This window comes from Simochromis diagramma, unplaced genomic scaffold (assembly GCF_900408965.1).
Source record: "Simochromis diagramma unplaced genomic scaffold, fSimDia1.1 OVJJ01000816.1, whole genome shotgun sequence".
Taxonomy (NCBI): Eukaryota; Metazoa; Chordata; class Actinopteri; order Cichliformes; family Cichlidae; genus Simochromis; species Simochromis diagramma.
Genome location: NW_024386908.1, coordinates 15,833,386 through 15,859,577, shown reverse-complemented (window position 1 = coordinate 15,859,577; position 26,192 = coordinate 15,833,386). Strand labels below are relative to the sequence as shown.

At 41.1% G+C, this 26,192-nt stretch overlaps 1 protein-coding gene across 5 annotated transcripts in view; it reads right to left on the bottom strand.

The window, feature by feature from the left end:
• dgki (diacylglycerol kinase, iota) overlaps positions 1–26,192 on the bottom strand; it is a 100,267-nt gene that overhangs the window by 8,355 nt on the left and 65,720 nt on the right. For 2 of the 5 annotated variants that reach the window (XM_040035682.1, XM_040035683.1), the window contains exons 11-33: positions 26,063–26,145; positions 25,711–25,771; positions 25,517–25,630; positions 19,749–19,874; positions 19,380–19,458; positions 18,992–19,047; positions 17,957–18,019; positions 15,220–15,293; positions 13,809–13,920; positions 13,650–13,736; positions 11,815–11,927; positions 10,955–11,017; positions 9,023–9,123; positions 8,260–8,339; positions 7,918–7,962; positions 7,422–7,491; positions 6,157–6,197; positions 5,915–6,039; positions 4,656–4,681; positions 3,214–3,251; positions 1,671–1,791; positions 930–966; positions 574–673 (exon numbers count right to left, since the gene is read on the bottom strand). In XM_040035682.1, coding sequence (XP_039891616.1) covers positions 574–673; positions 930–966; positions 1,671–1,791; positions 3,214–3,251; positions 4,656–4,681; positions 5,915–6,039; positions 6,157–6,197; positions 7,422–7,491; positions 7,918–7,962; positions 8,260–8,339; positions 9,023–9,123; positions 10,955–11,017; positions 11,815–11,927; positions 13,650–13,736; positions 13,809–13,920; positions 15,220–15,293; positions 17,957–18,019; positions 18,992–19,047; positions 19,380–19,458; positions 19,749–19,874; positions 25,517–25,630; positions 25,711–25,771; positions 26,063–26,145 — 1,815 coding nt within the window. Of the gene's footprint in view, positions 1–573; positions 674–929; positions 967–1,670; positions 1,792–1,979; positions 3,252–4,655; positions 4,682–5,914; positions 6,040–6,156; positions 6,198–7,421; positions 7,492–7,917; positions 7,963–8,259; positions 8,340–9,022; positions 9,124–10,954; positions 11,018–11,814; positions 11,928–13,649; positions 13,737–13,808; positions 13,921–15,219; positions 15,294–17,956; positions 18,020–18,991; positions 19,048–19,379; positions 19,459–19,748; positions 19,875–25,516; positions 25,631–25,710; positions 25,772–26,062; positions 26,146–26,192 lie in introns of those variants that run through there. The other 3 variants (XM_040035685.1, XM_040035686.1, XM_040035687.1) reach the window with 3 other exon arrangements.

Genomic DNA, 26,192 nt, shown 5'->3' with positions numbered 1-26,192 from the left:
GTCTGACGAAAGTCATTTTTAGTAATTCTGCAACAATTTTTTGCTTGTAAGGATTTTTTAAGGTATTTTTGGTGCTTTAAACAAAATAACTGTGGTGTAAAATGCCCCTTAAAGGCTCTAAAACCTAAAGAAAGTCAGTGAACGCGAGAAACTACAGAAGCTTTTAATCTTTAAACATGTTTCCAGGTCACAACTGTCCTGGGGAACTTTGCCTCTTTTATTGCAGCCAGTATCGACTGACTTACCTCTTCTTTGCCTGAAAATATAAATGACAATCACACACTTCCCCTCAGGACAAAGATGTGATGCACTGATCTGTTTGGTAAAGCCTGTTTTTTTATTGCCATACTTCCTGTTCTTTAAGCTTTTGGTATCAGCTGCTGGCCGATTCCTTTTTCACAGTGAGAGTGACACACCCTGGAAGCCACAAAACCTTTCACTGTAAATCATTTGCGTGACAGCCGCTGGTTCGATTCATCGGGACTTACGGGAATTGTATGTGCAGCTGTTTAAAGTTGTGTAGAAAAGCGCTATATAAGAACCAGTCCATTTACCATTTAAACATCTGTTTACCTGGAAGTTGGTCTTCTCTAGTGACGCCCCGCCCTCGACCAGTAGTCGACACACTGCGTGCTGCTTCCCTGATGCTGCTTTGTGCAATGCAGTGTCACCTCTAGACACGCACACACACACACACACGCACACGCACACACACATTCTGGTGATCAGATACAACTCATATATAAAGCTAAAGATCATAGATAAAGCAGTAACGTCACTGTGGTCAGACTGTTCTATACCACACTACGCTACAGGATTGAGTTGTCTGCACTCAGGTTCTCACACAATCACTACGTGTGAATTTTAAACAAATATAAAATACACATTAATGATACATTTCCCTTCAGAGAAAACGAAACAGAAAGTACCTCTCTGTGTCTGTTAAATCCAGAAGAACCTTGGAGCCTGAGGAGGGAGAAACAGGAAGCATGAGCAGTGATCTGAACGTACAAATGCTGTTAAACAAGCCAGAAGGTCCAAATCCTCTTTAGTCCATGTTTTCCTGCCCTCAGAACAGTCTTCCACTTTGCCTCAGTGTTTCTGGATCATTTCACATCCAGTATTTATTTTTGGCCTTTGCACACAGAGATTTGTCCAATTTTTTTCAGTCTTCTGATGATATCTTGTACTGTAGATGATGCGATATTCAACATCTTCGTAATTTTACATTCAAGAACATGTTTTTCAAATTGTTCCACAATTTCTACATGCAGGTCTTGTGCACAGGTTCACCAATCTGCACCTCATTACTCTCTGAGAAGCTCTTTTTATACCCAATCATCACATTGTTGATGTTCCTCCACTTGTTTCTTTTTCAGCTTTTTTTTTTTTTGCCCTCTTCCCAACTTGTTGGAGACATTTTGCTGCGATTAAATTCAAAGTAAGACAAGATTTTTCATGAAATACTAAAACGTGTCAGTATGAACATTGGATATTGTGAATATCCAGAACTGCTGTTGTGACACTGAGTTGTACACAGCTGTGGGATTTTAACCCTAAACAACCTGAGTCTTTCAGTTTTGTGACTCTGACTGAAAGTAGATCCAGGAGGCTGTTGGAGACGTTTGTTTGCAGTAACACAGATATTTATTTAACATGCACTTTCTCACCTTGCTGCAGTATGTAGCGGACCAGGTCTGCGTGTCCGCTCTGAGCAGCTAAATGCAACGCTGAACAACCCCCAGAGTCTCGGACCAACAAATTGACGCCTCGATCCACACACTGTGAGAGCTGCAGAGGCCGACAGGAAGACACGATTTCAAGATTTTCAACATCAACCAGGATTCTTAAAAACAGGAACAAAGAAAGAGCAAATCTTTCTTGATAGAAAAACCTGATTGTTCTTTCTTGATAAAAGCATTGAAAATCTATTTCTATATGTTATTTCATTTATCTTTTTAGACCCCAATTCTTTTTTCATCCTCCACTTTCAAAACACACACTCTCAGATATGCCAAGCATTCAGCTAACAGCTCTTTGGTAATCACCTTGTTGTTGTTTGTCAAAGAACAACAAGGTGATTACTAAGATGTTAGCTTTGGTATTCTTCAAGAGAAATGGGAACAAATTAAGTGGATTTTTTTGTGACAAAGTGCCTAAGGATAATTTTTAAACTTGCTACCTTGAGAGGACGCCTTCTCTGTGTAGACACAAGAGTGGTTAATGATCCTACTGTCTGGGAATCAGGGTAAAGCAGCTTCAGCTAACAACTATCTCGCTCCTATCCCAGTGGACCCGCATGTCTTTCTTTTAGTTTTGTTTATCTGTCGCAACACCCCACATCTTAATCACAGGAGACGTGAGACACAAGCAATAACAGGTGACAAAAACAGGAGATAAAGACACAGATTTGTTGGTCCCCTCTGTTTTTTCTGTGACATAAAAGGCCAAAATACACCCATACATGTGGGCATTCCACTGCTATCACTTTTAGTTTTCTTTCATTTATCCGAATAACTCCTCTCATTAACCATCTGCTATAGTGCCCCTTCCATTTCTGTCCTGGACTATGAGCCAGGCCACAACCAGTTTAAAGCATTTTCTCGTGATCTTGCAAACATCAATAATCTGTTTTTTGGGGAGTTTTTTACTTCTAGTTTTTCCTGACTCTACTCATTTCTAGTTGCATACTTCAATTCTTTGACACAACCAGAGTTACTTTTGTTTTGCTTTTTGTTTTTGTTGTTATTAGTTCTTGAAACAGCCCCTTAGCTCATCCTCTGTCTGGAACAACCTGTTTTAGTTCCTCCCACTTTAAGCCAAGTTTCATTGCCCCATGAAGGATGTCTGGTCTGATACAGAACCAAGAGAGGGAAAAACCGTCACATGTACACATGACAGAAACAAGAAACTGTGGGATTTCCTCCCTTTATTAGGTGTTACTGTCATGGCTGACAGGGAACTTTGTAAGAATGCCTGTAGTATGAGTCACAGCATGCCCGTAATTTAAAAAAAAGGATCCTGTGGTGTTTGGAGTGATGCATAATTTAACCTTTTCATGACTTAAGAAACTGCTGAGTCTTTGTTGATCGGCTAGGCAAAGGGAATTTTAATGTTGTGCAACATTAAACCACAGAAACTAATTCTGCAGTGGCTAACACACAGGCTAGTAACAGGTCATCCTCAGGCCGTGACAGAGTGGATGTGAATTACCGTGGAGAGGTCCCCAGAACTTGCAGCTGTCAGCAGAGCTGTGAACACACAAACACAAAGCAGTCACTTTCTTCATCTTTTCTGCAGCTGTCTCTGTGCTCAAACACTGTTTACAGCAGAAAAACGATGCAGGGATCTTTTTCTCAGTAACAGATAATTAAGGTGACCTATTGTTTGAAGGGAGCATCAGCCTGAGTCTTTCCACAGGGCTCTATTTTAACTTTGCTCCACTTTCTTACAAAGGTGAAGGCTGAGGTGTTTTTTCCACACAGGAGAAATATTCCTCTTGTCTCGAGGCATCATGCTGCTCTGAACAGCCCAACTAGAAACACTTAATGACAGCATTAATCTCAGGGAAACTAAAACTCCAGCACTTAATGTGTGTCTGGAGCATTTACGGATGAGGATTTCATAGTTAGCGACTGACCGTCGGAGCTGCTTTTAGGAAAATAATTAAATAAACGTGTTAAAAGCAATACATTTCGGTCCAAGCAAGGCGCTTCTAAAATCGTAAATCGGCACAAGTAGAAAAAAAGCAGCAGAACTGGAAGCACAAGGAACAACCGGTTCTCTGGGAGAACTGGTGAGTCCCGGGAATATGGATGACTGTTGATGTGACTCTGTAAACAGGCCTCGCAAACACCGTTCCACAGTGTGTTCAGAAGTGTGAACACACTGAAGAAAGCAAATCAATTTACCAAAGAGAGAAACCTGTAAAGAAAAGTCCTAAAGTGCCCATCTCCATAAGATAATGGAAAAAGTTTGCTCAGTCTTATTTTTCAGAAAGAAAACAAAAGCAAATGAGGAAACTGTATCTGTCCGAGAAGCGTTTTACTTTTAGTTTCTAAAGTTGAGACATGCCCTAATCTATGAGTCATATCAAAGGTCAACCCGTGACTTCCACCTGACAACTCACAACCAGCTGATGTTTACGGTTTACATTCACCGCATTACATTTAATCAAATCAGGCAAATATTTACCCTCATACTCTGAATATTACAACTTACAGGCACGCCAAACACTTTACATTTAATGTGCCCTTTTGTACCAGGTAAGTACAGGAGAGTAATTAGAGGGCTGGAAAACTCCTTAAAATATGACAAAATTACAGAAAGAATCAAAGCAGGAAGATGAGCCTGGCTTAGACGTTGCTTCTGTTTAAAAAACAAAACAAAAAAACATCAATATACACCAGTTACCAGGGAGTTTTTCCTTCCCACAGTCGCCTGCCATCTGATTGCTGGACTTTACTCTCCATAAAGCACTTTAAGGAAATTTTTATTGTATTTTTGTTATATATAAATAACTAGAAATGAATTTATACAACAAAGTTTAACCTTGCCTGTTGTGTTTTTGGAGAAATCTCTTACTTTCAGGCTCCTTAAAAAGTTAAACTTTAATATTGTGACACTGACTGTGTGTCTGTGCGTGCGTGTGATACCTTGTTCGTCTGATGTCAACGGAGCGCTGCAAACAGAAAACAAAGACAGCATTAATAAGATATGTAGATAACACTTTTCCAGTGCTTACACAATGTTAGTATCACGTAACCGTGGAAACCTTCATATTCTCATCAGATAAAAGTGATCTTTGAGCAGATGCAAGTGCAAAGTTATGGCCACATCTGTTAATTATAAATGTTGAAGAGAAATTATCTGATGTTCAGCCTCAAACACACGTTTGCTTTAGTTTTGATGTCCCATCTGAGAGGGCTTCTTCCTCTAAGCAATAATTCAAAGAAATGTCTCCGTGAAGAGTTATGAATGCACTCCATCCTTTCACCTAAACATGGTCACTTCTGGCTCCACAGAAAACAGCGTGGCAGCAGCTAAAACGCAGGGGTGACGCTGCGGTGGCTACGTGTGATGTCACTCGCCCTCTTTCAGATGCATCAGGGGGATCTGCCTCGCCTGGGAGCAGAAAGACGTTGCTTCTCCCAAATCGCTCGCTGCTTCATTATGAATAAACGTTTTCTCATTTGCATTTTAGGTATGGAAACTATTTGATACCCAGGATAAGAAAGGTGATCACACAGTAGGTAAAACGAAACGTTCATGTGGAGCGTGAACCTCTCAGAGATAGTTTTCTCTGTAATCCTTCTTTTGTCTACTCTGTCCAGAGGTGAGGGGAGCAGATAAAATGCACAGGGCCGTGCCGGCTGCATCATATACAATGACACGATTCACTCGCATCACGCAATGTCAGTTCTGCCGTTTGAACCCATCCACCTCAGCATCCACCTCCAAGGGATAGTCACTCTTCACTGCCCATTTTTCTATTAGCAGGTCAGAGAATAGATGCTAAACTCTGCCTGCATTCAGCTGCTCGCTGACTGAACAGCTCTGAAGACCAAGACAGAAGATGATCCTAGAGGCTCCAGCGCTGCACTCCAAAACACTCGGGAGGGAGAAAACTTCTCCACAAAGTGCGTGCATGGAGTTTTCTGGTTCAGATATCTTCAAACAACAAACAAACAAACAAAAAACAAACAAACAGATGGTGTCTCCTAAATTTCCTTTTTTCCATGACATAATTCTCACCTGCTACGTTTTTCTGATCACACCAGGAGTAAAAACGCATGCAAACATTGCTTAATAATTGTTCATGTCATTCATATATTTATTTAATTGAGGTGCATGAATGACCACCGTACAGAAGAGGCTCCTGACCTCAGTGAGTCACCTCTATCTGCTGACTTACCCGGCAGTGGGCTCCACCACCAGATCAGGCATCCCCGCGGACGAGCCCTGGCTCACCACTGGAGCTTCGTGGTCCAGGATGAAAACTTCATCCTGACAGATTTCTGTCACGAAATGCAGATGCTCCTAAAACAAAACCCCCAAACCCCCAGAGAACCAGGAAAGAAAGAAGGAACGTGAGGAAGAAAATGCACCTGGAAACAAGCTTTGTGAATTCTGAAGCAGCAGGAGAGTCAAAAATACCTGAGCCTTGTCGATGCGATAGAAGCGGTCGGCTGACGTGGCTGCAGAGAAGGAACACGCAGTTACGCGACATAAAACGTCTGTAAAGCTGCATTCATCAAAATCCCTGCAGGGTTTTATGATACCCAAATAATCTTTTATGATTTTAGAAAAAGCTTCAACGACTTTCATTTTTATCGAGTTATAAATTTAGTTTATAACTCAAGTCCAAGACAATAATAATAAACCTTTTTTGTGCTACTTGTGGCTTTTGAAACTTGAAACTTTTGACGCCCCCCTGTGGGAATTCTTTGCAAGTTAGCAAACATTACACATTCAGCCTGGGATACCAAGACCAGAGGGTATCGAGACCAAGACAAGACCAAGACAGACCAGGTGGAGACCAAGACAAAGTCGAGACGGAGACTAAAAAGTCTTTAAACTGCAGCCAGGTGCTGCTTCGTTTACGGGTGTCAGGCATATTTATGTGTTTTTGCGATGCACTCGCACAGCCCACCTCCCCGCTGTCTACTGTCTCACTCACTTACTGAGAGGACAGACACACGCTCCACTTGACTGTCGCGTCTCTCACCCTCTCTGTTTTCACATAATGATGTTATGCTACATCCTTGCATGTGATTGGCCACATTATGGAGGGATTGGAGCATAGCTGAGCCACTGTGTGAGAGCTGAGCAGCGAAAGGAAATTAAGTGAGGAGCCGGCTCTCGCTCAATGGGAGTCGACTCTTCTGATTCACTACAAAGCACTCTCTAAGCACGGCTCTTAGAGCTCATAATCTTAATTGTTGTATCACCTGCTGTGGCGCCCCCTTGTGTCAAGTGAGCCAATACAAGCAGCTTTTGAAGGAATTTGTGACCTTTGTTCTTAAAAAACACAAAATAAATAAACTTTACCCTACTTTCAGGACTGGAGTCTGAATACATTACTGTGTTTGACACTTTACTAAAGGATGTGATGGATAACTGACTAGTTTGGTGACTAGTTGAAGGCTTTAAGAAGCTATGTGTACGGTTTACAGACATAAATAATTCTGTAACAGCATCTTAGTAGAAATTTAACTCTTAAGGAGGGAAGAAAAAGTAAGGTTTTAAAATGCTTTGAGTCAAAGTCTGCAAGCTGGTGACCCTATACATGCAGTTTTTGTGTTTTGGGGACCACTAAAATTAAACTTAATTTAATTAACTGCCACAACAGGTGCATGAAGATGTTACCGAGATCCTTCTAGAAGGACTCTGATCCAGTTTAAGGTGTTTCAGTCACTCACAATCCAAGAAGCTCCAGTTGGGAGACAGTCTGCTGGTTGAACTGGTCCGGGGGACACCTCTGCTTTCATCCTGGAGGCAAAGAGACAAATGTTGTGATCGTCGCCATTTTTTTATTGAACAATGAACTGAATGTAACAGGGTTCAATCAGGAGATTAATCAGAGTAAAGACGAAGCAAAAGACAGAACACGTGAGAAAGACAAAAGTGCTGTTTACGAGTGTTTTGTAGCGTGGCAGAAATGAGCAAGACAATAAGACAGCATGTAGTGCATATCTATGAGTTGTTTTTAGGGATTTTACCACTCTAAGGGTTACTCTAAGGATTTTAGAGTGGGTGCCAGCCTGTAACAGATAAAGTTAGTTTATATTATTTAGCTATTATTTAGCCAAATGCTTATGAGCTGCCAGCCACCTAAAAATGTTAAACTCTTAGATGACTGTCCAAATGTTTCAGTGTTTCTCAACCCTCACAGAAAGACACCCCAAAGTCATATACCTGGTAGTGCACTCTGTGGCCAGTAGATGGTGCCTGGTGTAAATCCTAGCAAGCACACAGCAGACAGGTTTCAAGGTTAACAAAGAGCCAGAAGCATTTACACAAAAAACACCAACAGCTTCTACACATTTTACATTCAGTCACATGAGACAGACAGCTAAAGAGCACCTCTGCGTTCCCGGCAGTGCCGGTCATTCATCCATCTATAAATAACTGAGAAAGGAGCGGCGACGCTGCTGCGTGGATCATGAAATAATGATGAAGAGGAGGAAACAGGAGAAAAGGAGAACAAGGGAGGCAATTAAAGTGATGATGATGATGGTGGTAAAGCTAGAGACTTGCCTCTTGTAATCTGTCAATATAAAGTCTGCAGGTCTCCAGGTCACAGTCCCCCCTCACCACCACTATGCCAACAGGGATGGCTGAGAAAAAACAAAACAAAACACAGACACATGTTAGAGCTTTAGGGTAATTACAGTAAAGATTTATCAACACATGGTATCCACAGCTGATCACCTACACTAAGAAAATTATTTTTCTGCACTAGAAATCTTCAGAAATATGTTTAAATATGAAAACGTGGTGCCAGGCTGCAGAAACGTAAATGTTGGACACAGTCGGGTCCAAAATACTAGTTTTATTTGTCTGTCACACGAGTGAAAGGTTTTTTACTTTATAAACCACTAAAACATTTTTTTTTTTGTCATGTGTTTTTTGTCATGTGTCATGGTACAAAACCAGCCTGTATGGAAAGTTTCCTCCTTCATAACCAAAACTCATCCATTTGCTCGTTGTAAAGCTTAAAGTTATGTTTCGTGTATCCTGTTGCTGCCTTTTGGAATTTATTTTTAATGGTTTATTAGACAAACAGTGTGACTTACAGTACTTACGCTAATTTAGTCTTAAGATGTAATTCAGCTTTAGTGGAATTCTTAGCAATAACAAACAGGTTAGCAGGTATCTGCTAGCTATATGTGTGTCATAAAGTTGGTTCGGCTAAAAACAAATGAGCTACAAAATTCTGCAGCTGGTGACCCACAATTTATACAAAAAGTCAGATTAAAGCTGATTTCTTTTTTAATTTAAGAGACACAGAGAGCCTTACATATGTCTCGTAGCCGCTCCTTGTCATACTGCAGCCTGTCGTACTCCTGGAGGCTGATCCGGTTCACTCGAAGACGCAGACGATCTGGAACTGCGTGAGGACTGGAAAAAGCACACACACACACGTGCATGTACATGCACACACGCACAGATCAGACATGCCCGAGCAGACAATGAGAAAGGCATACAGATGCATACATGCACGCACAGACACAACTGGACACAACGCAAAACAGATCTGAGCTTTTATTTAAATATAAATATAACTGAGTGTCTGCACACCTGAATGAGTGGCAGCTCGATCAGAGGAGAAAACTACGTAAAAACAAACAAACAACTGAGCTGAACTCCTGCACTTCATTATTGACGATGTTCTGGTCCGTCTGACTTTCAGTGAAAGTGATCTCATGCTGAGATGCTGCCCACGTACCTGACGAAGGCTGGACAGACCAAAACACTGGAATCGAATAAATATTTCAGCAGTAAGCAGCACAGTGGAGTTCAGCTCAGCTGCTTTTACCTGATATTTAATTCCTCCTCTGTCTTCTTTCATTCATGTGAAAACAGATCTATGAGCTCTGACATTATAAAAGACATCTGCACAGGTGTTTGAGAATCATACGTCCACAGAGCCTCAAAAGCTCTAACTCAATAATCTTACCTGCAAAGGGACAGAAAGCGTTTGAAATTACAACAGTTACATGACTCTTGTTACTCAGAGCACAACATTAAGACACTTTACAGGGTCTGGACGTCAAGCGAGAGGCTCGGTTCAGGTAAAGTTAAAGGGACTACAGCGAGGGAAACATTAAGACAAAAGACAGAAGCACACTGAGGAGTGGACAGGCTTTTATCTGCATGCTGCCACGCGCTCTTTCTCTCTCTGCCGCTCTCTTCCAGCCTGTGTAACACAAACACCAACAGCCAGCACGACACAGCAGGGTTTGACCAATACAGCTATTTGAGCATTTCAAATCTGGGGTTCTCAAAATGGGGTTCATGGACCCTCACAGCCAACACGTCCAACAGGAAAAATCTGGGCTTATAAAATAAGGACATTACGACTCCTGTCTGTTACGTCTAACTCTCACAGGTTGCTGTCTTTCTGATTAGCCACCGCTGCTAACGAGCACAGAGGAACATTAGTCAGGGTGTCCTTGGATAACCGTCTCCTCTCTATGAGGTGCCTGCACCTAAAAACCCAAAAAGTGCCGCTTTAAATGAGTTGGGAATCCTAATGCAGAGCCTCTTTCAATGTTGGGACTTTGTCCTGATTTGCCCTTCCTCGCATTAAACATGCAGCAGGAGACAGCCCACGTCAGACTCTTCCTCGCTCCTGGAAATACTCTGCTTGGTTCAGGTGAGGGTACTGCCTGAGTTCAGCATGCAGGAGGCTCACTCGTGGTGAATGTACCGGTCATTACCCGTGAGTTTGTACTAAAGTGTTGGCAGGTTAAAGAGCGTGTCATGTTTGAAAGGCCTGGTTGGACATTTACGTTTCTTCATCAGTGCGATTGCTATTAAGGCTTTTTTTAAACACAACTTTCAAGGAAATATCACTTTCTCTTGTATCATGATTAGGGTGAGGACTTAAGATTGGGTGGGGCCCGTGGGATTTTCTCATTTTAAAATGGGTCGCAGCTTTTCTGCTTCATCCTTTTGTTCAGTAGCCAAAGCTTTGACTGAGCACCACCTCCAATACTACAAATAAAAACTGTTAAATGAACAAATAAAGTCGAATATTTTGTAATTTGCTATCATTAAAATCATCATAACTGACCACAAAAAGCTGGGAAGATGCCAACTGCTGATTTTGTCATGTCAAATATTGGTCAAAGCCTGATGGATCAATAAAGACACAACGCTGTCAACACATTTACTCACACGGACACAAACATCCATCCATCCGGTCACAGAGGGCTCAGGTACTTACACAGAGAAGGAGTCGGGGGGAGCAGAGAGGCGGCGCAGATCAGCTGCACACACCTTCTGAATACTACGGCCGTACACACGCGCACACACACACACACACACACACACACACACAGAAGAGAGGAGGAACGTATGACGGGGGGAGATGAGGGGGGGAAAAAAAGAGAAAATGACGAGGAGGGGAAAGGAAATGAAAAAAAGAGGAGGGGAAGGAGACAAGGTAAAGAAAAGAAAAGAAATAATTAAAGATCACACCGGCGTGTGTGTTGGAGGAATGAAGAAGTGAATATGAAGGAAGACAAAAGAAGAAGAAGAAGAACAGGAGGAACAGACGGAGAAAAGCCCAGAGGTAAGTGGACAAACATTGATAGCACAGTAGCAGTACAGACAGTCGATAAGTTCAGCTACAGAAAGTCATCACCCTCTACTCTTCCTGCTCTCACATGCACACAGTTACTATAGCTGACACGGTTTAAAATACACACAGATAAAGACAGAGATATACATGAAGAGATATTAGTGCTACGGGGATGGAGGAGGGTTAGTAGTCTCGTGATTCTCTTTGTGCAGGAGGAAATCACAAGGCAGCACTGCCACTCCTGAAACAGATCAATAAGCATCTCCTGTTCACAGGAAACTGCCAGTGTCACGTGTCAGCGTGTCACCCATGCTCTTGTTTGGATTAATTTGATTACACGTCCCTCCTTTGACTTGGTCTGGCGTGCTGTACGGAGATGTGGGAGACTGACGAGTGAATGTCAGCTCCTGCTAAACAGACTGTGTGACTCATGCAGATTTTTTACAACGCTGCTGGCCTAGATCCTCCATCTGTACGAGCGCGCACGTGTGTGTGTGACTCACTCGTTGAGCAGGGGCACAGAGGTGCGTCTCTTGCTCTTCTGGACCATGTTGGCCTGATTTCGAAGAGAGATGCGGAGAGTGGATGGAGCCAGTCGGCATGGCTCGCCGTCCACCTGAACAGAAAGACACGCTGAGGTCATGTTTTAAAAGTCAAACCAATGACTTCATAGTATTTGCTTCTTTTAGGCTTACATCAGCAGCATATAAATCCGAAAATCAGCCAAGAAGCTACTTGCACTCACAAACAGTTTAAAAGACGGACGTCTTAAACCTGCATTCTTTCTAAGGACCAGCAGAGGGTGACTCTTGTTTGGAAAGAGACCTCCACTTCTATAAAATGAAAACGGCCCTCAACTCACTTGCTCTGTGACCTCAGTAAACACTTCCCTGATGACTTTATATGAGCTCAACCTTCTTTTTCTTTTTTTAAATGGTCATTATTGGGGTCATTTTACCCAAAACAGATTGTTTGAAGGTTTGGTTGGGCTCTTGGAGATGTTTTGAGCCGACTTCAATTTAGTAATAGCTTGTGAAATGTTTATTTGACCTGGCCTGATAAAAAGAAATGTCAGGTTAAATAAATCTCACAAACCGCAGCAAAGTATAGCGGACTCTACTAGAGCGGCATTGCACGATTCAGCTCAAAATAATCCTTCTTTATCTCACACTGAGCCCCTGCTCATCACAAACAGAGGGTTTTAACAGCTCTCATCTCTTTCTCCTATCTGAGCTTTTGATCAGAGTCACTGCAGAAAAGAGGCCGCACACAAACATCTGGCTCACTTTTGTCTGTTTGTCATTAAATATCACAAATAAAATTAAATATAGAGCCAATTTTAATACACTCGCACTTCTCATTGCATTTACTGCAGCTGAATGACTTCATCATTTCTGCATGACTGTTACTTTAAAAAATGCAGTACTCTAAACTACCCCGAGAGGTTCTCATGTACCCATTTGAGAAAAACTGTTTAACCCTTTTCTTGTTTCTCAACGTTGTTGCTTCTCTGTTTATATTACAGCCAGCACTATAGTTATGTTTTAAATATCATTAATAGATATGAATAAATAATAATGAAATAAAGAATGAATAATGAAATATTGTCCCCTGCAGAGTTACTCAGAGCTAAACGAAGAATTGAATCAAATATTTAAGAGAGAAAAATTAAAAATCAGTCAGTCATGTCAAAGGTTTGTCAAACTGTGAGGTGCATCACCAGAAACATATGGAATTCAAAAAGGTTGATCTTCATGCTGGGAAACAGGACTGACTGTGCTGAAATTAATTTCACCTGAAGTCAATCGTTTTTAATTGTTACTGATCAATTAAACATGTGAGATGGGGAAGTGGGAACTTTATCCAGGTTTTTGTACCAGAGGAAGTCTTAGAAGCACGGACCTAAAGTTTGCTGTCACGTACCATTTCAATTTCAAAGATTTTATTAATTAATGTTTTTAATACAAGCTAAACTAGGTATATTAAAAAAACATTTTGTCATTCAATTGTTTATCTATTACTTAATTACTTTAATGCAGCATAAACAGCTTTGGTGGTGAAGGGTCTTTATCAAAAGGAAAAGCTGTAAAACTTCTTCACATTTTCCAAAGCTGTCCAGTGGGCCAGATTGGAGTATTTGCTGGGTCGATTCTGGCCCCCGGGCCTTATGTTAGACACTCCTAAATAAAACTGTACATTTACTACAACAGTTTGTGTTTATTCTGAGGAATTCTACGTGTTTGTTGTTTTCTTATACTCTGATTATTCTCTAGCTGCTCTTGCTTTGAATCCTGCAGGTATGAGGTTGTTATATTACACTCTGTCACTCTAATATTACCTGAACAGGTACAGTCTTGTAGGTAGTGAGGATGACCTCTCTGCACTGGTGAAGTCTCTCTCCGTGACCTCCAACCTGCAGCGCTGCCTAGTGGACAACAGAGACGTTTTCAGATGTGGTTTTCTCTTCGTTGCGCTGCTTCTTTTTTGAAATTCTTACCAGCGAGGCCATGGTGAAGCCGATAACCTCGATGCAGCCGTCGTCATGCCGCTGAGGTTCAAAGTCTCGATGGTCTCCCGTGTTTCCCCATGGCATGGTGCCGGCACAGTATCTGCACACGTGTTAACACAAACATGCAACAACAGAGTCTCAAAAACACCTTAAATGTCATTTGGGCTCCCCCTGTGGCGTCCTGTTGATGACACGCTCACGGCTGATGTTTTTTAGCAAAGGTTAAACTCAAATATCAAATCAAGTGCTTTTCTGGCTGATTCATCTTTCTCCAGTGACGGCGCAGACTCTCCTCTGACCGAACAGGTATGAAATTTGTTTTTATTGACTGAGGAGTATTTTAACTCCAGGCTGCGTGGGAGGACTGAAGTCAACAGCTTCAGCGAGCATAAAACCTGAATTACACCTCCCGCCTCTACCTTCAGCCCACTTCAAGAATTTAATTAGTCAGGTAGTCACAAGAGAGTTGTGGTGTCTCACAGTTTTCTAGATGCTATTTAACATGCTTTGTCACACACTGAATTGTTAGACAGAAATTAAAACTTACAGATGCCCCATTATTTACACGTTTTTCAATAACGGTGAACTTTTTTTCTTTGGTTTTTATTTGTTCTTAGCAGAGCAAATACCAAGAAATTCACAAAGAAACAACACAGCAACACTGTTTTCAAAAAGACTGACTGAGCCACAGATCACAAAACTGGTACTAAATTCACCAATGACTGACTGATGACGCTCGGAGTCTGTCCGCCGTGAATTTCTTCGAAAAAAAAAATAGCCAGACCTCTGCTGGGAAGGAAAAGCTCTCAAATCTGTCTGGTTCACAAATGGCATCGAAACAGAACTGACACTGCAGCAGCACTGAGTGACAGGAAAATAAGTACCGCCCCCTCACAGATGTTCAGAGACACAACACATCTATGTCACAGCTTTAGCTGCCTTAATTCTTCATGCCACAGACTCAACAAAGTCCTGGAAACATCCATGTTGGCATGATAGCATCACACAGTTGCTCCACATTTGTGGGCTGCACATCCATGATGAGAATTTCCTGTTCCACCACTACTAAAGGTGCTCTGTTGGACTGAGATGGGACTGTGGAGGCCATCTGTATGCAGGTTCAATAAACCAGTTTGACACCATGTGTCATCCTGCTGGAAGCAACCATCGGAGGATGAGTAGGAATCAGCGTGGTCAGCAACAAGACTTGGGTAGGCTAATAAGGGTCACAAAGAATGGAAAAAATCCACCACACCATTACACCCCCACCCCTTTGTGTTGAAGCTATGAAGCTAATCAATAATATTCAGAAACCTAGACAGTGCCTGACTAAGTTCAGGTCAAGAAATTCCTGGGAACCATCGATTTGCGCTATCGTGGCCACTCCGTGATCACCTACCTGGGAATGTTTAGAAACACTATGCACTGGAACTTCAGCTCCTGGATCTTGGGAGTGAGATCTGTGCCATCACACTGTGAAACACATGGAAAGAGAAACATTGAGCCAATGTTTCACAGAATGTGCGCCACATATTTGCAGTATAACAACTTATTTTCACTCTCAGAACGTTTGTTTTGCTTTTAAATGTCATTTCAAGCGTCGCTCGCTGTTCTCAGCTTTTACTCTCAGTTTCACTGTCCTCACTCTCGGCCGAACCCGCCCCCACGTTCTGATTAATCAGGTCAAGGGTCACGCCACACTCAGCTCCCTGCAGGATGCCGTTAATGATTTATTGCTGCAACTACGTAAGATGTGCCATTTTCTAAATGTACAAACCATTTCTGGGTCAGATTTTTCATATTAAATTGTCCATTTTCCACCAGGAAAGTTTCTAAATCAAAGCATAATTAAAGGATAAGTCCAGTCAAATTCAATATGCTTCTATAAATAAATCCAAGGAAAAGACCAAAACCAACAGAAAGCCTCAGCGCTGCGCATCCGAAGCTTGAGCTCATTCCTCTGTGCCACACAGCTCCATTATTCTCACAGAAACTATATAAAACACATCAGCGTTAACACCTCTAACAAGTTCCTGCATTACAATGAACGAGGGCACTGTAAATCTGCTGATGCTGCTATAAATACTCACAGCAACAACAAATTAGCAGCTGAAAACAATCCCAAACAAACAGTTTTTCCTCCTGTGTTACTAATATTTGTTCAAAACTGCAGCGCCAAGATTTTTTTAAGGAAACGATTGAGTCTTTTTTTCTTTCTTTCTTTGAATGATGGGATATATTTATTATCCAAAGATTTATATCAGCAGCAGGAATCAAGTAGCTTGAGGATGAGAGTCAGCGTCAGAGTAGGGAAGTCGGAAAATGTTCTGAGATGATCAAAAAACTGTTTGTGTTTCGCTGCTCTGGCATGAAATTTCAACAGATGCTGCTCTCGGGGCATCCCTGACACTGAAGACAGAGTAAACAATCCTGTAATTTAGTTATTTTCTACTCAGTCCCAGATAGTTACAGGGTTTGTTAACTGGGAAAAAAAAAAAATCAAAGGGACCGTTCACCACCAAATCAAGTTAGCAATTATGTTTTTCCTCTGGCCTGCAGGAGAATGTTTTGATGTGAGTTTTGGAGATATCAGCCACAGAGACGTCTGCCTACCCTTGCAAACATAAAAAACTAGCTGGTACTAAGTAGAGATCAACTGATACAGGAGTTTTTAAACTGATACCTATCTGATAAAATTAGATATATTGCCTGACTTTTTTTTTTTAGGCCTTTAGACACACGAAAACAGACTTCTCTAAAATTTGTTACATGTAGTTATTTATGAGTCCTTACTAAGATTTTATTGATATTTGAGAAATTTAGCTGTATTGTCATAATATCTCAAAGTATGATCTTGTTTTATTGTAACAACAAGTCATGGATTACTCATTTATGTTCAGCCCGACTTCAATCAGATGTGCTATTTCACACATATGAGTTCCCAACAGGAAATTTGCAGGGCGCCCTCTGGTGGACAAACTTTGCAACATCAACACTCATAACAAGGCTGAAGGGTGTTTCTTTCATTTCTTTTTTACTTTTTTAGTTATGGTTAATCAGCCATCACAAGAGACAATACCTATATATCAATAGCTAATATTGACAAATTACTAATATAAGGTCAATCGAAAATCAATATTTCATATAAGCAACTTTATTCTTCAACACAGCCTGAACTTTCTGGGGCTGCTTTCTTGTACTTTCTTTAAGTAGTCTTGAGGAATAGTTCTCCGGACTTCTTGAAAGACATTCAAAGCTCGTCTTTGGATGTTTTTTCTGCCTGTAGATGATCCCACACTGCTTCAGTAACGTTGAGGTCAGAGCTCCGGGGAGGCCAATCCATGACTGTGTGTTTCATCCAGGAATGATTTTACTGCATTGACATTGTATTTGGGATCAATGTCATACCTAAAAAAATTAAGCCAGCCTGTCCAGGGTGGACATTACATGCTGGATCAAAATCTGATAGTACTTATCTGCATTCCTAATTCCATAAGATTTGCCAAGATATCCAACACTACTGCCTGAAATACAGCCCCAAACCAAGACACAGCCTCTGCCATGCTTTACAGATAGCTGTAGATACTGTTGTACCCCTCTCCTGCATTCCTCTGTAGATGTTAATGTTGACTTGAACCTACAGCTGATATCGTCCAAGCCTGCTCCAGTTAGCACAGAGCAGAGGGCGCAGCGCACTCTGGACAGGTCACCAGTCCATCACAGGGCTAACATGAAGAGAGAGACAACAAACCAGAAATCTGCTCTGCACCACATACTGGATCACCCCTGAGATGGGGTGAACTGTCCCTTTAAATATGCTCATTTTATCTCTGGGCATTTTTCTTTTTTTAAGGAATTTTTCAATTAACCAATGAAATCGTCATTAGAAATGTTAATAAAAAAAAGGGACTGTTGGTGCTGTAACCCTGGGGTAGATGTCAGTGTTCAGGGTCAGTGAATGAGCAGTGCGGTGGTTCTTGTAAGAATTTAATGAAGGACACTTCAGCACGGCGGCCATTAAAAGAGAAGCAGAGGACGGGAATTTAATCACCGACCTGCTGCCCAAACATGTCGACACAGAAAACGATACAGGCGGAGAGCGAGAGAGAAGACGGAGAGAGTGTGTTAACACTCACCACCACTCTGACGTGCTTGGACAAATCCCTGGAGCTCCTCTGGAGGAAATCTGAGAACGCAGCCTGCACACACACACACACACACACACACACACACACACACACACACACACACACACACACACACACACACACACACACACACACACACACACACACACACACACACACACACACACACACAGAGAATGGGGCCCAATCAAACAGAATTACAGTTCATTACATTTCCCTCATTAAAAAGACATAACTCCGTGACACGCTTCCGCTCCAACTCCCACCCATCACTTCTCCCTTCCAACTCACATCCATCACAGAGAATTTGCTCATTCCAAATAGCTCCAAATTTAAAAATTCTTGTTTAAGAATTTTGATTTCAATCGGGGAGGTTCAGAAGCTAGAGCTGCACGAAGTTGGAAAAATGCTGGATTAATTAACAATAGATCAAAGATCAAAACAGTGTGCTATGACCTCGGCTCACTACAGATCAGTAAAATTACTGGATTACAGGAAAATTACCCAAAAATCATCTGGCGAAGGTATGCGGTCGATGTGAATGGCTGCATTAAAAATAGATAAGTCTGAAAAATGTTTTAATTCATGAAACATTTGCACAGATTTTACGTGCTGGTGTGTAAAGGCCCTCAGAGTGAACGCTAGACTGACTCCCTGCACCGTCAGGTGGCACAACCTGGTACTGCTCAAAAGTACAGCCTGGTCCTTGTTCAACTTCACCTGAAATCTGCTCAGTGTACAGAGGCTTGGGATATAAAGTCAAAGCAGATGTTTCTTTACATTCTGTAGCTTTTACTTTCTTTTTAAACACAGCTGAGATATTCTCTTTGCCTCCATGTGTATTTACTCTGAGTGATTTTTTGCAGCACCTCATTCTCGCTTATTTAAACCAGACTTCTTCCTGCTCATCCTAACATGTGTCTGTGTGTCAGACAGACAGTGACTGGGAGGAAGAGTTTCGGCTCCAAAGGTTTGTGTGTCTGTGGATGTGTGAGCAGAAAGAAAGTCATCGGGGACACTCACTCCTGCATAGAACATCTTGTTGCGGAAGCGACTGTTAAACTTTTCTGGGTTGGCCTCTGGAAAGACACAATTAGACAGGCAGAGAGAAAGAAGGAGAATACATTAAAGATGCGACAAAGACAGTGGGATTACAAATGTGAAAACTCACGCAGAGCGGTGCAGAGTAACACGGAGAGACTGACTCATTTGTGCATGCCTGAATGTGTGAATCTGATTCAGTATCCTTTGTAAATTTTTCATTCTGCTCATCTTTCTCTTCTTTTTTTTTTTAACAAAAGCAGAAAATGATCTATTAACTAGGGAGAGGAGGACCTAATGGAACATGAATAGAGTTGACACAAGGTGAAAATTTAAAAAAAAGACTGATATTAAAATAGCTTTCACACACCTCTGGATTCGTGGAACTCCAGGGTGACGTGCGCGTCGAAGCCAAGGCTGAAGTAGTTGTTGAACACGTTCAAGGGCAGCTGAGGATGCAGGAAAAACACTGAAGTGGGCCTCTTTGCATAAATATAATGTAATTTATTCACATAGACAGCTCTCATCCTCTTTGAGCATAAACTCTGACCATTTAGCTACTGATACTCATCCAAATTCACACTTTTTGGTAAAGCCTAACTCTTTAAACCCACGGTATAGATATTAACAAGCAAAAACCTCAGAGGCTGAAAAATAAAGCACCAAAACTGCCCTATCTTTATTCCAACAGTGTACCTAATATGGAACGCACACATCCTAACTTCCAGCACAAACTGACCTTCTGTGTGCCCTCCTCTGGCTGGGCAGAGCTCTTTTCTACTAAGAGGTTCCACCTGTCCAGCTGCACCACTGAACCGTCCTCCACATGACACAAAACCTTGGACACTGGTTCATCCGTGTAGCCCTGCGGGGAGGATAGCAAACACAAGACAGAGGCAAATTTAACTACCCAACATCTACACAGTCATCTGTGCAAAGTGAGGATAAATACACGCTGGAGAACATCTAAACTATTTGAGGAAGTGAAAATAGGACAAAGATGACATGTTGTAACGTAAACGTTTAATAAAGTGAGATTTTCTTTTTAATTGAATGCTAGCAATGAATATTAAAAAAAATGCTGGAAAGGTTGTGTAAAGGTTGTGTAGGTTGCTACAAAATGACCCGGTGAAGCATCTGATAACCATTTAGGTTAAATGGAAACTTAACTGGGTATAAAAAGAGGACCTCAGAGCTGCTCGATCTATCAGAGAGACCCAGCCTCTTTAATAACAGGACAGAATCCAGCATTCATGACAATATGGGAGAGCATTAGAGAATATAGAAGGGGTCGACCTTCACATCTGTAAAGACCCATCAGTGCTGAATGAAAAATTGTGGAGCCATTTTCAGGGAAGTGTTTTTTTTTTTATATCATTTAGCTAAAAATAAAACTTTACAGTACGACACCAGGTATCAGCTACCTGCAATGCAGTCTACAGATCCCTCCCCATGTGCTTCAACCCCCACTCACACCCTGCTTCAGGTTACCTCACTAGGTCACAATGTCTCACATAGTGGTTTCCCCTTAACCCCTGGTGATGATTTAAGACCCATGTCTTTGTTCACACTTTGGCTCATGTGACAACTCTCATGATCAGTAGCAGGTCAACAAACAAAGGGGAGAAGCCCCACTAGGGGTTAAATATCTCTCAAGACTACTATGACCTGGATGACTGAGAACCTACACAAACATGATAGTTTAAAACCCACTGGGTCATTGGTAAACCATCTAGGGTTCAGTCTTAATTTCACTGACCAATAATTTTCATCGCAGTTTTTTCCCCCTCACAAAACATGAGAATAACTAAACGAAAACTAACAGACGAAAACTGATGAAACATAGCGACACTTTCATCAACAACTATAAACAAAATATTCAGAGAGATAAGATCCAATCAGAACTAATTAAGTTGTGCAGAAAGGCGGGACGATTTAGGAAATGATCCAATCAGAATGAAGGTTAGACCTGACAAATGGCATCCGTACAACCGGCTCCCCTGTTTCTCATGAAAACGTCAACACTTGGAAGGATTTCAAAATAAGACTTTGTAAACCTTGTGGAGCACCTCTGCTCTGTAAAGACATGACAAACCTTTTCACTTTAGTCAATGAATGAATCAACTTTTGAATTTGGCTTCTATAATCTTAATAATAAAACTACAAGTCGAATAAAACTAAAAGTATTTAGATGTCTAAATTATGACTAAAACTAAATCAAATATTGCAGTAAAACTTAATGCTGCTAGAGTTTGGTTAACACCATGTAAGAGTAACTTCTAGTAAAAATAATAATAATAATAATAATAATAATAATAATAATAATAATAACAGCAAATAATTACTTTTGTTGTGATGAATGTTCGAAACAGTCAGCGGGATGTTGTAAGAACTGCCAGTTCTGGAGGATTTGTTAGCTGTTTGTAAATCAGTCTAAATGCTGTGATATACACACAGCTTTACTCATTGAGTTCAGGCAAATTGATAAAAAAAAAAAAAAAGGAGTAGAAATTTTGAGAATCACATTTAAGAATTGTGCACAGCAGCTAAAAACAGACTGGGATGCAGAGAAGAACGAGAGAGAAAGTTGATAGTGGAAGACTGAAGAAGAGGCTAAGGCTGTTTCTTGTCGCTCCATTCCCCTTTCATCTCCTTGCTAACAAGAACACCACGCACAAGAAAACACACTAAGTAATAAAAGAGAGGAGCAGACAGGAACAGCATGCGATGATTGGATTTCAGTGAGCGATGATTGAGGTTTCATTACTGCCACTATAACCATAACCTTTAAGAGCATCAAACACAACCACATGATGCACGTCCACGGATTTCACAATCTCCGCAGGTCGATCCCTCTCATGTACAGTTTTCTGTCTTCGTTTGCTTTTATTTTCTCCCTCCTTTTGGACAAATAAAGGAAACAAGACAAAAGACAACACACACACATATAAGGAGAAAACAATCTGATGGTAGTAGCGCTCATCAGCAGGGGCTCTTAGCTGCTGACACACACACAGTCAGGTTTCAACTTACATTAACTTAATTTAACCAAAACCTACACAATCCAAAACCTAACCTTTGACCCAACAGGTCATTAACACTCAAATCAAGTCATTTGCATGGAGGAAACGATCGTTTGTGTGTCCAAAACAAGTCCGCACCATTTATGTCCCCGCAATGTAAGTACTAACAAGGACACACACTCAGCAGGAGAGCTCACACTCAAACAGCAAGTCACAGGGACAGTCACACTCACGCGGCGAGAGGTGGAACAGATACGGCGGTGAGTAACACAACCGAGTGTCAGAGAGATGAGAGAGAGATCAGGACAGAAGAAGGAAAGAGACATAAGCAATATAAAATAGCAGGAAGAGGGAGAAATAAGGGAGAGAGAAAGGAAAGGGAAGGGAAGGAAAGGACAGGAAAAACAAGCGACAGGAGGAAAGATGAGCAAAACAGAAGAGAAGAATGAAGGAGGAGAGGAAAAAGTGGAAAGAAATGGAAAGAAAGCTAATGCAAACTAAATGAGAAGAGAGCAAGATGATGAGGGAAGGTCCAGCAAATGGGGGGGAAAATAAATGAAAAGGGAAGAAAATATGAGGAAAGTAGAGAATGGAAAGACAAGGACAATATAGAGGACAGGAAATAGATATATTTTATTTATCTTTCAATATAGACTGAAAGAAAAAGAGGCGAGAAGAAAGAGAGGAGCAAGAAGGAGAGGGAACAGCAGTAAAGGAAAGACAGCAGGATGAAGAAGGAAGGTCCAGAAAATGAAAGAAAAATTAAATGAAAACAAAAGAAGTTGGAGAAAGTTGGGAAAAAGAGGAAAGGTAGGAAATGAAAAAAAAAAAACTCTAAAGAAAGCACAAAAGGGAAAGTCAAAGGAAGAAAAGAGGATGAAAGAGTGAGAACAAGGAATGGAGCAAGGAGAAGAGCAGTGAAGGAAAGGAAAGGAAAGGAGATGCACCAACAGTTAAAAAAAGGATAAGAAATGAGAAGTCAGAGGAATGGAGAGGAAATGGAAATAGACAAAGTGGATAAAATGCCTGCAGTCAGAAATACTTGATGAAATAGAGGACAAAAAGGATAGAGCAATTACACTAATTAATCACATGGCAGATAAGAATTTCCACTCAGGCCCGTCTTCGCTCCAAGCGTGTATCTCTGTACGTATCGGGAATGTTTTATCATTGCTTTCACTGCTGCTCCATCCGGAGCTGCTGAAGTCATTCGCGTGTCCTTGCTTCATCGTTGAGCTCGGTGCAGGGCTGAGACGGCACAGTTCATTACACTCAGTGATACTGAACTACAAGGTCCATCCTTACTGTCACATATACTGCATGCTGTCATTTTACTGCAGCATGTCAGCCAGAAAATTGATTTTTGTAAAGACCTCTTATCAATTTACTAATACATTTATCCCAATTATCTGAAAAATGTGAAGAAAAATTACTGACATATCAATTTTTTTCACTCTAACTTTTGACTCATACGTGAAATATTTGATGTATTATCCTCACTACAAGCCTACATAGCTGATCTCATGAAAAGTCTTATGGAAGAATGTGGGTGCTCGTAAAAGATCTGCTGCAGTGCTGTTATTGAAACGTGTGTCAAGAGGCAGATTCTTCAAACTTTAGTACTTCATCAGAGTTTTAGGAACAAGTTGCAGATTTTTGTCAGACTTTCTGAAAGTTTTGGGGAGAGGAAGGTCAAAACCAGCAGAGGAGGGCTCGCCTTTCATAATCCAACAAATGCCACACTTCCAGCTTTTGTAAGGCTATTTCTAGAAAAAGTTCCACCTTGACAACAGTACAATATGCTTTATGTTTGAGACTCCATACGAGTCTTTTACCATAAATTTAGCTTGTGTAAACTGTAAATTTTCAAGAGTGAAAAAGGTACATCTGAAAAATGTACTTAATTGCACTATTTCCTCTAGACATCTTTAAAGTTACAGTGTGTAAAATCTCACCACTAGATGTCAGTAGATTGCAGATTGTGGTGAACTGAGTCGTGTTTTCTTACCCCAGAGGTGTTTTTTTCATTTTGTTTTTTTTTTGCTATTTGTAGGGCTGGTGGTCCACTGTTTAATTCAGCTGTCAATGCTGGATGATAATCAGCACTTGCAACAATATCAGGAAATATATAAGCACGTTTATTCACATTTCTGTGCTCCGGGCGGTAGTCGGAGAAATCAAAATCTCTAAAAGTAGTAAAATGGTGGGGTTTCTGGTTTACTTTCAACAAATCTTGGTCATATTTTTCCTGTGTTTTTCTTAATGAAATGAGTAAAGCTTTTCTTAATGAATAGAGAACTTTTTTTGTATAAGTTTGGAAATTGTTTTGTCATTTTTAGCAGCTGTGTCTTCATGATATTTGCTTTGTGTTTGTTGTGCAATAGACGAGGATCTTTTACAGCTCACTGGGGAAAAAACGATTGTTTGGACCCCCTATGAGACAATAAACAATATAATAACAAAGAGATTTCAGAAAATTTGCAGCAATAAACTGTGGCTTATTATTTTGGTGTGTGAGTCTCAGTGAGCACAACTGGTCCACATATAATTGAAACGATGAGTCTGGGATACCTTACTTAAAGATGTCCATGCGTTTTTTTCTATTATTTCTGGAATGTGAAAACAAACAATGTATTTTACGCTTGAGGCAATGAAACCCTACTTTAAAAAAATGATGGAAATGGTTTGTTTTTTCTTACAGTATAAGTGATTTTCCCCTGAGGGAAACCCAAACCCTTTCTGTTTCCTATGCACGAAAAACCCTGACTGCCAACTCGACCTATGGATTTATAAACTCTGTACCTCAGTTTGTTCTGTACACTTAAACCTGCTCTGAATACAACACCCACTGCAGCTGTGTCACTGCTGTGATGTTTCCCAGTGAGGTGGGGTGCGCTAAGCGAGCCGTTTTGCTGTCAGAGGGTTGATTCTGTGTTGTGTTTAAAGTTGTTTAAAACTGCAGAAAATTAAAATTAAAAAGGAAACATAATTACAGGAAGCTGCTGTGATGTCACCAACAAGCATGTCATCTTAGTTGTGCTTTGAAGAGGTCAAACGGGCTTAAGGGTCAGGGGGGGGGGGGGAGATTATATGGAGGAAGGGAGCTCTTTTAGACATCCTGGAATGTGGGTGAGGCATTTTGTAGCTCTCTGAGGTGGTGGGGAATAGAGAATTTATTTTTACTGCATATTAATATTTGAGCATACTCAACATGGCTATAAACCTGTCATGTTTAATCTGAAGAAGGAAATTTCCATCTCTCTCATGAAGAACGCAAATGTTCCCTGCTCTAAATCCCTTAAATATGTTTTTGTTTTTTATGCTGAAAGAGCTGTTGTTGCTCTTATTCTTCTTTTTCTTCGTTAGATCTAATTTATTTAGTCATGTTGTGCAAAAGATTTGCACATAAACTCAGAGAGGGCACACCGCTGCGCCCTGCTGCTCTCCATCAACTCTGCAGCAGAAGTCAAGGCTAGGAACTCACCCCACCCCAGTTGAGCGTCCTGGCGAGGTCATTTCCTGTTCCCAGAGGAAGCACAGCGACCGGAGGCTGGGGATTCATCTGCAGCTCATCGAGAGCAGACAGGATCCAACCCACCTACAGCGAGACATGAAGGCAAAGTGTAAGTTGTAGAAATTTAGAATAGAAAATAGTGGCTATTAGAGATGTATAGTCACCGTGCCATCTCCTCCGCAGGCAAGGATCCTCAGATTTGGCACTTTGCGATACAACTCCAACCTAACAAAGCAGAGAGGTAATATTATAGAATAAAAGACTACTGATTAGTGTTGAGTGGGTGTAATTGGTCCAGATTTTATGAAAATTGTTCACCTGTGAGCTTTGGATTTAAATAAAAGAGGAGTGAAAAGATGGCTTTCCCCCCTGAGAGGTGGACTGAGATAAGGGTGATGTGAAATGAAGATTTAAAGTAGGTAATTGGTACTAAACTGTCAAGCTCAGGGTGATTTCAGCCTAACTGTGTAGGCTGTAATGAAACACCAGCACTCTCCCCAAGGGAAGATTACTCACGCCTCGCGCAGTCCACCCTGCGAAAGGTCGAAGACTTGACGAGGATTCAAGATCCACATAAACATCTGTAACACTTTGGCACCCTACAGAAAAAGCAGAAAAAAATTCAGCTTCCTTCATGTTACAATAT